General features: G+C 45.4%; 1 protein-coding gene across 2 annotated transcripts in view; it reads right to left on the bottom strand.

The window, feature by feature from the left end:
- Positions 1–407: 407 nt before the first annotated feature.
- RPRD1B (regulation of nuclear pre-mRNA domain containing 1B) overlaps positions 408–14,172 on the bottom strand; it is a 108,905-nt gene continuing 95,140 nt past the window's right edge. For both annotated transcript variants that reach the window (XM_077251613.1, XM_077251614.1), the window contains one exon: positions 408–1,725. In XM_077251613.1, coding sequence (XP_077107728.1) covers positions 1,576–1,725 — 150 coding nt within the window. In that variant the 3' untranslated portion in view covers positions 408–1,575. The remainder of the gene's footprint in view (positions 1,726–14,172) is intronic.

Here is a 14,172-nt window from a genome sequence, read left to right as displayed (position 1 = left end):
TCCCATCATGGCTGGTAGTATATAGTGTACGGCTGCGAGGTCTGGTGGATGACAGTGAAAATGACAGCTGCTGTAGTGATATATAGCAGATTTCATAGCTATCTGCCGCCGGGCAGGATGGGGACTTCTCTATTAGAAGTGGGAACCAAACCTCTGCCATTCGCACACTTAGTAAAAACTCTTTTATAGTCAATGGTATAGGAAACGCATTGGGCACTGGTGTGTAACACCGGTATATGGCTCGGAAATGGTTTCCACCGCCATAGTAATAGTGGTGCCATGCTGCTCAGCACGAACACTGTGGAAAATGTAGCGGCACTCACCAGATATGGGTGCCACCCTGCTGACTCCCCACGCCTGTATTTGTTGCTTTTATATGGAAAGAGGAAAAAAGCTTTAACACAGCTGGTGAGTGCAGCTTCTGCTTTTTAATAGTTCTATTTTGTGAATTTTCATTAGGGCCATTGTTTTTTCTACAGATTGCTCGTTTAACAAGGACCACTCTCCAATGAACATGTCAATTTCTCCCTTTGGTAGCAATAATGTGTGTATGTGTAATGAGTGCAGTAAAAGTCACCGTTTTCAGCAGCGCTCTGGTGTCACATGGCCACAGTTGAGATCTTCCATATCACAGTGTCTGCTCTGGGCTGCGGAGGTCACTTTTTGGCCACGCTCAGCATTTGTCAAAATAAGGGGTGGGTAAAAAAGAAAAAATGCAGAAGTGGTGCACTTGCTTCCATTATACATTTCGAATGTTTGTTCCACTTCTGGTTGTGGCTTACAAATACGGGTGTAAAATACTAACCACATTCTTAAAATGAGACACGGCAGACACGGTGTGACTCGGTAAGGTACAACTGCACCATGCGGCAAAAGAGCAGACCGTAGGAGCACTGCTGAAAACGGCAAAGGACTGCAAAGGGCGAGTATGTTGCTACAGTCATTACACATACAGACGTCATTGTTACCAAGGGGAGAAACAAGAAAAACATCAACAGGGCGCTTGTTAAGGACAGAGTCGACCCACCGTACACATCCTCCAGTGGTAAAGTTAGTAATAAAACACTTGCCACACAATTATTAGGACACGATGATTTCTGAAATGACACACACTATATTGTGTATTGCTCCCGTCTAGCAGCAAATTACAGAACATCTACCAGTGCTGCCTTAGAACGCGAATTCATCCCCCAATCGTTCCACTGGATCACGAAAGATAAAGCTGCCAGAGAAAGCTGATAAAGAAGCAAAATCTGTGCACACGTTCCGTAAACATGTCTCTATTAAAAAAAATATATATATGTATCACAAGGGTGAGATGATGAACCCCGGGACTGTCTTCTTGGCTCCGTCCGTCAGCAGCAGATTCTACACAGGACTCGGGTAGATGAGGGGACTAGGCGGCCACTAACAATACACAGCTAAGACTGCGCCTGCAGTGAACTCATTGCGTCTTACACGTGAAGGATAACGTCCCAGTCTCTCTGAATGTTGGTGCTCTCCACTCCTCCTATGCTGGTGACTACTGAAGACTTGGGTGGACAAAGGAGTGTCCAAAACAGGAGTTAGTTGGTCTTAATCTGTAGAGAAGAGATCACCGGCGGAAGGAAGAGGTGCAAGACCCCCAGTGACATTGGGAAGAAGCGAGAGGTCAGGTAGACTCTGTATGTGGGACTTCAGCTCCTTCCGTACCTGCGTCACACGGGCTAGCTTCTGCTTGTATTCCTGCAGGAACATAAAACCAGACAGAGAATGATCAAAGTGATGGAGAAATGTGTTTTTTTTTTTAATATATAAATCCCATTCATTTTCCCTCCACCTAAACAGATCCTTACATTTTTTGTGGGATTCTTCTAATATTAGTGTGATAGCACAGAATGACTTATAATATTCCCACAATATACGGTATCATTTTGAAGGATGGAGGGGTCCCTCCTGTCATTTCTATTTGTGGGGAGGTTAAAAAAATTAAAACCACCCATGCCTAATGTCTAAAGGTGGTTATCATATTTTAAACCATGTCATCCCACAAAGGTATAGCGTTACACATGATTAAAGGGAACCTGTCACCCCCAAAATCGAAGATGAGCTAAGCCCACCGGCATCAGGGGCCTATCTACAGCATTCTGGAATGCTGTAGATAAGCCCTCGATGTATCCTGAAAGATGAGAAAAACAGGTTAGATTATACTCACCCAGGGGCGGTCCGATCCGATGGGCGTCGCTGTCCGGGTCCGATGGGCGTCGCAGTCCGGGGCCTCCCATCTTCTTACGATCACGTCCTCTTCTTGTCTTCATACTGCGGCTCCGGCCCTGTTGAGGGCAGAGCAAAGTACTGCAGTGCGCAGGCGCCGGGAAAGGTCAGAAAGGCTCGGCGCCTGCACACTGCAGTACTTTGCTCTGCCCTCAACAGGGCAGACAAAGTACGCCGGCGCCGCAGCGTGAAGACAAGAAGAGGACGTCATCCTATGAAGATGGGAGGCCCCGGACCGGACCGCGACGCCCATCGGACCGGACCACAGCGGGACCGCCCCTGGGTGAGTATAATATAACCTCTTTTTCTCATCTTTCAGGATACATCGGGGGCTTATCTACAGCATTGCGGAATGCTGTAGGTAAGCCCCTAATGCAGGTGGGCTTAGCTCACCTTCGATTTTGGGAGTGACAGGTTCCCTTTAAATTCCTGCTGCCATCCGCCACCACTAGGGGCCGCTTACTGCATAGGTTTTACATGTTTATGGTCTTCTCTAAGATTTGCAGAGTTCCCAACATGCATTGAAAATGCTAAGAATTATTAAAAATAAAGTTGTTCTACTCGCAAATCTGGGTTGATTTCATTTTTCTCAACCCCATGCCACTTCCCCTTTCTCTATCAGCAAGTCTGATGCTACAAATCCCACAGAGCAGAGTGCAGATTAAATAAAAAAAAATCTAACTAATTAATTGGACCCTCTGACTTTTTCTAAGCCACTTTTCTTTTTTGTTATGTGGTATCAGTTGATATTTTATGCACCAAATTCTTCAAAATTATTTTTTCCTTTAGACCATTTTGTGACATGCAGAAAAAGATGCATATTCTGCTAAAATAAGTCAAAAAATTGTACAAAAATTCAGATGTACCGTATTTTTCGCTTTGTAAGACGCTCCGGATTATAAGACGCACCCCAAATTTTGAGGAGAAAAATAGGAAAAAACTTTTTTTTTATAAATTGGTGGGTCGTTGCTGGAGGCAGGAGTGGAGCATTGCTGCAGGCTGGGATGAGGGGGTCTGCAGGGGGGCTCCTGTGCTGCAGGCTGGGATGAGGGGGTCTGCAGGGGGGCTCCTGTGCTGCAGGGGGGCTCCTGTGAGGCAGGCTAGGATGAGGGGGTCTGCAGGGGGGCTCCTGTGAGGCAGGCTGGGATGAGGGGGTCTGCAGGGGGGCTCCGGTGCTGCAGGGGGGCTCCGGTGCTGCAGGGCTGTCTCCGTTGCTGCGGGGGGCTCTGCCGACATTTTGTGAAAGGCCAGAGTCCCCAGCAGTTCGTCCATGCGTTCCTGTATGACTGACTCCGGGAAAATGGCCGCCGGAATCTCGAGAGATGAGATCTCAGCGCTGAAATCTCATCTCCCGAGATTCTGGCGGCCTTTTTCCTGGAGTCAGTCATACAGGAACGCATGGACGAACTGCCGGGTGGCTCTGGTCTTTCACAAAATGTCGCCAGAGCCCCCCGCAGCACCGAACCCTCCAGCATCACCCGGGGCAGCAGCGGACAACGCGGGAGTGGTGGCGGGCGACAGCGGTGGCGGGCGGCAGACACCCCCTCATCCCAGCCTGTAACGGTAAGCGGTATATCTGCTTTGTAAGACGCACCCCCATTTCCCCCCCAAATTTGGGGGAAATAAAGTGCATCTTACAAAGCGGAAAATACGGTACATAAAATCAGTCCAGGGAAAAGTCGGGAACACATTTGTGCAAAAACTTAGCAACTTTTTAAAAAGTTACAACTGTTGAATCAGGAAAAAAATGTCTGGAAACCCCAAAGCCCTCACACCATGATAAACATAAAAAAAGAAGACAGGAGAAAGCAAAATATAAGCTTTAAAAAAGGGCACAAATTAAAAGAAGAATAAGGAACAAATGAAACAAGCAAAAGAACACAGCAAAAACTAGACAAAAAAGGCCCAAATGCAATAATGAATAGGCCCATTAATCTGAATCCATACTCCATTATGAGTGCACGCTCAGGTAGGAGTTGTCTGCGCCCATGCCTAATGAGCTGTGCACCTCTCACAGATTTTTGGGGAGATCAGAGAAAGGGGTGGTCTCAAGACTAGGATCTAAACTAATCTTCAGGGAATTAAACTAAATTAAACTTTTTTTTTTGAATGCTACATTTGTCTGTTGTGCATGCTGATAAAAACAAAACCTGATACCTGCTTTCTTTCAGTGCTTATTCACCACCCATTATGGGAGAAAAACGCTGGAAAAAAAATTGCTAGAAAGAAGGGACATGCTCTTTTTCTGCAAAAAAAAAACAAGCAAAGCACAAAAAGCTGATGACAAACACATGCTGTGTGTGTGCATGAGATTCCTGAAATCTCAGACTTGTGCATAAAAATCCCATAAACGTATCAAAAATGCCACGTGTGAACATACCCTTACTGTTGCTCTTATTCATTCTGGTCTGTACACACCTGCAACTACTGATCGGTCTCCCTCTTGCCAAAGTTTCTCATTTCCAGTCCTTAATGAATGCAGCAGCCAGGAATGTATTTCTGTCTGGCCGTTACACCGATGCCTCCACTCTGTGCCAGTCACTGCACTGGTTACCCATCCGATAAAGAGTGCAATAGAAACCGCTCCTCACTCACAAAGCTTTCCGCAGTTCTGCACTGCTATACATCTCTCTCATCTCAGTCTATCTCCCACTTCCATCTCTAAAACTTCTCTCATGCTGTGTCAGTTTTCTGGAATGCATTATAATCTGATTAGTACCTAGCCCCCACAAAGAAAATGCTTTGTAGCATGCTGCTCACAAGTGGCACTAAGCTCCTGAGTGCACACAGAGAAGCACAGAAGCAATGTGATCCTGTACACAGAGTGAAGCATGGAATGATGGAAGTTCTATGGAGGCTGTACAATGCGGTGTCTGTGAGCTCATACAGGAGCTTAGCGCATCTGTATGTGGAGCTGCGAAGCATTTTTTATAGGAATAGGTGGAAGTTTTAGAATCTGGACCCCCAGTGATTGGCTGCACATTTGGAACAGTGCTAGATATTAAAGAAGCACTGCCATCAACATTTTTATCCCCTTACTATACTGCTGTTATATTATGCGGCACTGTGCACTTACAATTGCTCATTTTGCCTTTCTACTCAGTTAATTCTTCTCTTTTCCATTAGGTCTATGACACCACGATTAAAAACTGATAAACTGAACCCTTCTAAGCTCTATGTAGGAATAGAAGAACAATTTTCTCTGCACAAGTCACGAATCACGGCAAATGTCTATGGCAGGGGGAGGAGTGGAGCAGCTGGGTCAGGAGGTGAATAGACGAATGATAATTGCAGGGACAAAAGACTTCCTGTTTCTATATATAGCAGACAAAAGAGAAGAATTAATCCCTTCACGACATGTGATGTATATACAGTGCAAGCTGTAAGCAGATGCATGGAGCAGGCTGACACAGCAAGCCCACCCAATAGCTGGCAGCCAATGGCTAAGTATTACAGCCAGGACTTGCCACTAACTTGCCAAACTCCTGGAGCAGCAGGTCCACGCTGAACTTTCCTCCCACCTCTCATTTAACTTTATCTGACAATCTACAACCTGGTTTCCGCCCCATCACTCAACTGAGACAGCCCTGACCAAAATCACAAACGACCTACTTACAGCCAAAGCTAACGGACAATACTCTGTACTCCTCCTTCTAGACCTGTCCTCTGCTTTCGACACAGTTGACCACTGCCTCCTACTACAGATCCTCTTCTCCTTTGGCATCAAAGACCTCGCCCTATCCTGGATCTCCTCATACCTTTCCAACCGCACATTCAGCGTCTCTCACTCCCACACTACCTCCTCATCCCACCTTCGCTCTGTTGGGAGTCCCCCAAGGCTCTGTTCTAGGACCCCAACTCTTCTCAATCTATACACTTGGCCTGGGACAACTCAAAGTCTCATGGATTACAGTACCACATTTATGCTGATGACACTCAGATCTACCTTTATGGTCCAGACGTCACCTCTCTGCTGTCCAGAATCCCAGAGTGTCTAGTGTCTATCAGCCATATCCTCCTCCTTCTCCTCTCGCTTCCTCAAACTCAATGTGGACATATCTGAACTCATCATCTTTCCTCCATCTCATAGATCTTCTTTACCTGTCCTATCTATCGCAATTAACGACATCACGCTTTTCCCCGTACCGGAAGTACGCTGCCTCGGAGTAACCGTTGACTCTGCCCTGTCCTTCAAACCTCACATCCAAGCTCTCTCCACCTCCTGTCGCCTCAGGCTCAAAAATATCTCCAGAATCCGTCCTTTCCTCAACCGTCAATCTACTAAAATGCTTGTGCATGCCCTCATCATCTCCCACCTTGAGTACTGCAACATCCTTTTCTGTGGCCTCCCTGCTAACACCCTTGCACCTCTCCAGTCCATCCTTAACTCTGCTGCCCGACTAATTCATCTGTCTCCTCGTTACTCCTCAGCTTCCCCCTCTGCAAATCTCTTCACTGGCTCCCATTCCCTCAGCGTATCCAGTTCAAATTACTAATACTAACCTACAAAGCCATCCATAACTTGTCTCCTCCATATATCTCTGAACTAATCTCCCGATATCTTCCCTCACGTAATCTCCAGTCCTCCCAAGACCTCTATCTCTCCTCTACACTTATTCGCTCCTCACCCAACCGCCTCCAAGACTTCTCCCGAATATCCCCCATCCTCTGCAATTCTTTGCCCCACTATCAACCACATTCGGATCCTTCAAACGGAACTGGAAAACCCACCTCTTCAGGAAAGCCTACAACCTGCACTGACCCCGCTGTCTACTCACCACTACCGAAGCTACTGCCTCACCAACACCGGAGCTCCTGCAATCCTCAACCTATTGTCTCCTTCCCCACCATCCTGTAGAATGTAAGCCCACAAGGGCAGGGTCCTCGCCCCTCTGTATCAGTCTGTAATTGTTAGTTTGCTTACTGTAATATCTGTAATTTGTATGTAACCTCTTCTCATGTACAGCACCATGGAATCAATGGTGCTATATAAATAAATAATAATATTAATAATAATGACCTGCCACTATTACAGCAAGGACCTTCTGCGATTTGTGGTATTTAACTCACTCTGCTTAGTTAGAGCGTCTGATCGCGGGTCGCCGATAGGTTGTCATGACAGCCGGGAGTCAGCTGATGACCCCCCGTGACTGAGGCTTGAGAAAGGCTCAGTTGAGAGCTGAAACGTTGCATGAGATGTGGGCTCAATAAAGACCTGCAAATTACCTTTAAGAATATGGAGTGCTGCCTGTTTTTGTGACTTATATGGACTGAAAGCAACCAAGGGACGGGTTGTCTGGGCCTTGCACCCGAAGATAAGTAAAGGATTTGTGCTGTTCCAATTTTTTCTAATAATATATATATACATATACATATATATATATATATATATATATATATATATATATATATATATATATATATATATATATATATATATATATATATATATATATATATATATATATATATATATATATATATACACACACACACACATATACATACATACATACATACATACACAATAGCTGTACTTCGCCCAGGTTAATAAAATAACCAGGGCAAAATAGAATGTGTTAACAAAAATTTATTCTGCACACAAAAACCACAAAACTAGTAGATATAAATGTAATTATTAAAAGGCAAAAACTAAGCTAATGGAAGTATTTCACAACATATATTTCAACACCAGAGATATTCCACACAGATTTAACTAAATTGGCCAAGTAATGTGAAGTAATCTTCTATTACTTATTCGAGAGCCTTTTGATAAACTACATTCTTAGATTTTCCTTCAGGTGCAAAGATGAATAGATTTTTAGCTGTTCCAACTCTTGAACAGGCCACAAAGTTGACCATGAGAAAAGCATGGCGATTGTAAATCGATTCCAACTACTTTCAAGGACTGTCCCTGAGCCTTGTTGATGGACATAGCAAATGCCAGTTGAACAGGAAAATGGAGGTGTTTAAAATGAAAAGGCAAATCAGATGGAATGAGAGGAATTGTTGGAATGAAAACATCTTCTCCTGTGGCACATCCTGTCAAAATGGTTGCCTCAATTACATGTGGAAACAGGTTCTTAATCAAGAGTCTTGTTCCATTACACAGCTTTGGTGGATCCAAATTTCTCAATAGCAGAATAGGTGCTGCAGGTTTTAGAAAGAGGTTGTGAGGAGGAAGTCCTTGTGGCTTCAATGAATTGAGGCACTCAGTTGGATATGGCTCTTGAGGAAGCAGCTGCTGTCCTCATGTGTGTCAGCCTTGTTTCTCGGTCTTCACATTTTTAATTGGCCCGTAATGCAGCTTTTCTTTTTGCATCAGCTGACATTCGTGCCATGGAATTCCTTTTCTTATGAGGCATTAGTGTGGTAAAAATAGTCTGTAACTGGCAGTTTCTATATCCTCTCACATAGAGGTAATGTGACTGACATCAGCCTTTCCACCAACACACCCTAACTGACATGCTATTACCTCACACAAGCTTTGTTATACTGAGAATGTCCTTTGTTGCCTATATTAACCAATCAGAGCTCAGATTAATTAACTGTACCAAAATAGAAGCTGAGCTGTGATTGGTTGCTATTGGCAGCCTGATAAATCCCCAGCCAACAGGAAGCCCTCCCCCTTGGCCAGGGCCGTATTTAGAGTTTATGCTGCCCTAGGCACTTTTAGTGCTGCCTCCCCTTTGGTGAGTATGACACTATCGGCAGTGACTTTGTCAAAAATCGCTCATGTGAAAGTAACCTTTTGCAGCAGATCCGGCAGGTTTTCCCGCATCTGCTGCGTAACGTATCACTTACGGCAACACTGCGTTCGGCCTCATTCATTCCCTATGGGATTTGTGGACAATTGCGGCACTTGCCGCGATCTGGCAAATGCGGTATCATACCTCCCAACTTTTGAAGAAGGGAAAGAGGGATAAAGTTTGTGGCGTGCCCCAACCACACCCATTTAGTCCTGCTGATCACACTGTTTCATAAACAATAATTATAAACAAAAAAAAATATGGCCACAGTGCCCCATACTGTATAATGACCCCACATGATGCTCAATACTGTATAATGGCCCCACATGATGCTGCGTACAGTATAATGGCCACACAGTGTTCTATACTGTATAATGGCCCCACATGATGCTCCGTACTGTATAATGGCCCCACATGATGCTCCATACTGTATAATGGCCATACATGATGCTCCATACTGTATAATGGCCCCACATGATGCTGCGTACAGTATAATGGCCACACAGTGCTCTATACTGTATAATGGCCACATAGTGGCCCCATACTGTATAATGGCCCCACATGATGCTCAATACTGTATAATGGCCACACAGTGCTCTATACTGTATAATGGCCACACATGATGCTCAATACTGTATAATGCCCCCCTTCCCATCTTGTATGCATTGCTCATCTCCCCCCTCCCATCCTGTATGCATGGCTCATCTCCCCCTCCCATCCTGTATGCATGGCTCATCTCACCCCCTCCCTTCCTGTATGCATGGCTCATCTCCCCCTCCCCCTCCTGTATGCATGGCTCATCTCACCCGCCCTCCCATCCTGTATGCATTGCTCATCTCCCCCCTCCCATCCTGTATGCATGGCTCATCTCACCCCTCCCTTCCATCCTGCATGCATGGCTCATCTCCCCCTCCCTTCCTGTATGCACGGCTCATCTCCCCCTCCCCCTCCTGTATGCATGACTCATCTCACCCACCCTCCCATCCTGTATGCATGGCTCATCTCACCCCCCCTCCCATCCTGTATGCATGGCTCATCTCACCCCCCCTCCCATCCTGTATGCATGGTTCATCTCACCCCCCCTCCCATCCTGTATGCATGGTTCATCTCACCCACCTCCCATCCTGTATGCATGGCTCATCTCACCCCCCCTTCCATCCTGTGTGCATGGCTCATCTCACCCCCCTTCCATCCTGTGTGCATGGCTCATCTCCCCCTCCCATCCTGTATGCATGGCTCATCTCGCCGCCCTCCCATCCTGTATGCATCGCTCATCTCCCCCTCCCATCCTGTATGCATGGCTCATCTCACCCCCCCCTCCCATCCTGTATGCATGGCTCATCTCACCCCCTCCTCCCATCCTGTATGCATGGCTCATCTCACCCCCCTCCCATCCTGTATGCATGGCTCATCTCCCCACCTCTCCCATCCTGTATGCATGGCTCATCTGCTGTGTACTGTGTAATGGCTGTGTCTGACCGTGCAAGAACATGGTCTGATCACACCACAGCTCCTGGGCAGGGGAGGAAGCAAAAGAGAGTATACAGACAGGACAGCAGGGGATCACAAAATATTCTTTTTCTGAGATAAAACATTTCCCTGTCTGTTTTTAACAATATTTTACCTCACAGAAAGAATCAGCTGTGATCCCATGCTGCCATGTCTGTATGCTCTCTTGCTTCCTCTCCTGCCCAGGAGCTGTGGTATGATCAGACCATGTTCCTGCATGGTCAGACACAACCATTACACAGTACACAGCAGGGACACATTTATAAGATTATCTCAGCACAGGAACATTTATGTAAATACATCCAATTGTGCAAATTATTATTATTCCAAGATTTATTGATTAAAATGAACGTTTGTTCTTGGGAAAACCCCTTTACCTGGGTGGAAAGGCAAAATGAGCAACTGTAAATACACATAATACATATAATATGATGACTGCAATATATTACGATGATAAAAACTTTGACAGGAGTGCTTTTTTTTTTTTTAAATAAAAGATAAAACAGCAGGTTCCTTATAAAGCTTTCAGTTTGGAATATCCGCTAGCAAATTACTGACGTGTAAAAGATCCGACTGTTCTCTCCACTAAAGACGGATCCATTCGGGACTAACTCAAGTCAGGTACTGAGGAGTAGGAAGCCCGCCTAAGGGATGTGCCTGAAAATCACTCAAATCCACAGCTTTCCAAGTGTGAACACTTAGTGATGATGTATCCTCGCTAAATCCCCCTAACCTTTACCAGATAACGAAGCCACTCATCTGAACTTTAAATAACCTTCAAGAACATCCCAAAATGAAATATCTGACTGTCGGAAATTGTATATTTGCTTGTAAAAAAATTGTCCTGTCGCTAAGTCGATGGGAAGAATTTTTTAAGTCTGGAGATTTTCATGCCAGCAGGAGGATTATTGTGACAGCAGTGAATTCCAGGTGAGATGCTGATGGATGGAACACAGGTTGGAATACCGTGCGTCGGCTGCCAAAAATGTGAGCCAGGCTGGGCTGCAGATGGGGAGAGGGTGAGGTGAATCCGAGTTCACTGTACATGAATACATCTGATTAGATAATGATCTCAGTGCGAAGGAGAAATGCCAGAGACGCAATAGTGGCGAGTACTGGGCACAAAGCGAGGAGAAACGGTAAGGCCTGGGGAGAACGGTGACCACACACATCACACAAAAGGGCAAAACATGCAGATTTAGACTTCGCCCACATCTCCTCTGATGGCGGATGTTATAGGGGGGATTGGCCATGTTGGATTTCAACCAATCCTTTGGAGGGATGGAAAAGCCTGGTCTGATAGTTGTCGGCCAACATCTCAAAGAAGATCTGTCACCTCTTCGGAACCGTCTGGATCTATGTGAAATATCCAGAAAAGTGCAAAATGATTCAAGGATAATCAAATTCAATCTGAATTTTACAAATTAAAGAAAAAAAAAAAAATCCTATGCCGTCCTTTCCTCAGCCCTCCCATACCGGTCCTGCCACCTCTGGTTCTCTGATCGGCTCTTGTTCCAGGCTTCTGTAATCCTCCGCTTGGGTCTTTTGTTCACTCAAATTAAATTTCAAGAGATTCGTTGAACAGTACAAATTATTCTACAGCAACATTTCTTAGATCTCTGTTGTATTATACCTCAGTTACTCCTCATGGAAATATACGGAGAAAATGTACAACTGGGTGTTACCATTTACCTTGTCAAAGGGGTGTGGCTTGGTAATGATTAGACATTCTCAGAATGTGGAGGAACAGATTCCAAACCAGTAACACCAGGCTGTCAATTTTATTCTTACATTTCCAGGAGGAATATTAGAAGAAAAAAAAAGAAGAAGTACTGTATTTTCTGGCGTATAAGACTACTTTTTAACCCCTGAAAATCTTCTTAAAAGTCGGGGGCCGTCTTGTACGCCGAGTGCAGACACCAATGTGTATATGGTGGGTGGGGGGGAGTGGTCCCGATGACGAAGAGGGGGCGTCTCACAGGAAAGTGTGAGTGGAGTATCCCCCATTACCTCATTGTAGCTGCAGCATGGGGTCTGTGCTGGGGAGAGGCGGCAGCTGCTGCTCCTCTTTGTGCCACATGGGTGCTGTGCTGTGGGGCGGTGGCCGCCGCCGCTCCCCAGCACCCCACACTGCAGCTACAATGAGGTAATGGGGGATACTCCACTCACACTTTCCTGTGAGATGCCCCCTCTTCGTCATCAGGACCACTCCCCCCCCAAAAGGCACATTAGTCACCGGCCCTATAAGACGACATACGGCGTATAAGAAGACCCCCGACTTTTAAGAAGATTTTATATTTTAACTGGAAAAGTTGGGGGGTCGTCTTATACGCCCAGTCGTCTTATATGCCGGAAAATACGGGTAAATCAAACATACATAGTTTTGAGAAAAGAGACTATTGAATTTTTGTTTCATGGACCATATAAGTGTTTACCCCAAAGAATAAATGTAGTGGAGTAACTAAAATGTACAAGCTGTAACTATAGTTCCTTCTAGGGTTCCATGCAAAGTGTTGCACCAGGAGGGTCTGCATTTGCAGTAGGCAGTAATGACCCGGGACTCAAGACTTTGTAAAATAATTTTCAAAGCTGGACATAGGTTCCCTTTCTGGAGGTCATCCGCTACCATCTGCTGTCACTGCTATACGCATCCCCAGCAGTGAATGTAATGGTGGATGCCTGAGCCTCCGGCTTCTTCTTCCACCATTCGGCATGTGCGACGGACAGCAGATGCGATGACATTATTACATAATGTGTGCTGTACAGGAGTAAATGCATCGGCAACCAGAGCAGAGCGCCGGGGGAACGGGAGCGAGGTGAGCATGTATTGTTTTTTCCATAAGGGTATGGGATGTTTGCATCTATTTAGGCAGCTATGTGGGAGCTCATACTGCACATAGGAGGCTATGTGGGAGCTCATACTGCACATAGGAGGCCATGTGGGAGCTCATACTGCACATAGGAGGCTATGTGGGAGCTCATACTGCACATAGGAGGCTATGTGGGAGCTCATACTGCACATAGGAGGCTATGTGGGAGCTCATACTGCACATAGGAGGCTATGTGGGAGCTCATACTGCACATAGGAGGCTATGTGGGAGCTCATACTGTATATAGGGGCACGTACTGCATATAGGAAGCTATATGAGTGCTCATACTGTATTTAAGGGGCTATGTGGAGGCTCATTGTATATACAGAGGCTACAGGGGACTCATACTGTATGTAAGGGAATGTGTGTGGGCTCATACATAGAGGGGAATGTCAGGATACTTTAATTCTGCTCAATATTAACTCATACAATATAAACAAACTAATTAATTGTAATTTAATTAATTATTTAATATATGTTAATCTTAATATTGGGCAGAATTAATTTCAGCCTATTGATTTGGCCTCCACAACAGTCAGAATGTCGCTTGTGGCCCCTTGGGAGAATTAAATATCCATCCTTGATTTAATCCCATGGGCTTTCTGGGATTTCGGTGTAGTGGTCAGTTTTCTTTGTAAAAGAGTGCATATAGAAATAGCTGTCAGTCACTGATAGGACCGCCCACTCTACCGAAAATCCCAGACAGAGCAGAGGCCTAAATGATCAAATCACAAGCTTTACTGACTCTTTCCACAAAGCTGTATATCAATCTGCTGAGCTCCTCCTGCTCT

This window comes from Ranitomeya variabilis, chromosome 4 (genome assembly GCF_051348905.1).
Source record: "Ranitomeya variabilis isolate aRanVar5 chromosome 4, aRanVar5.hap1, whole genome shotgun sequence".
Taxonomy (NCBI): Eukaryota; Metazoa; Chordata; class Amphibia; order Anura; family Dendrobatidae; genus Ranitomeya; species Ranitomeya variabilis.
The sequence above is the reverse complement of the archived record's forward strand: the minus strand, read 5'-3'. Positions and strand labels throughout refer to the sequence as shown.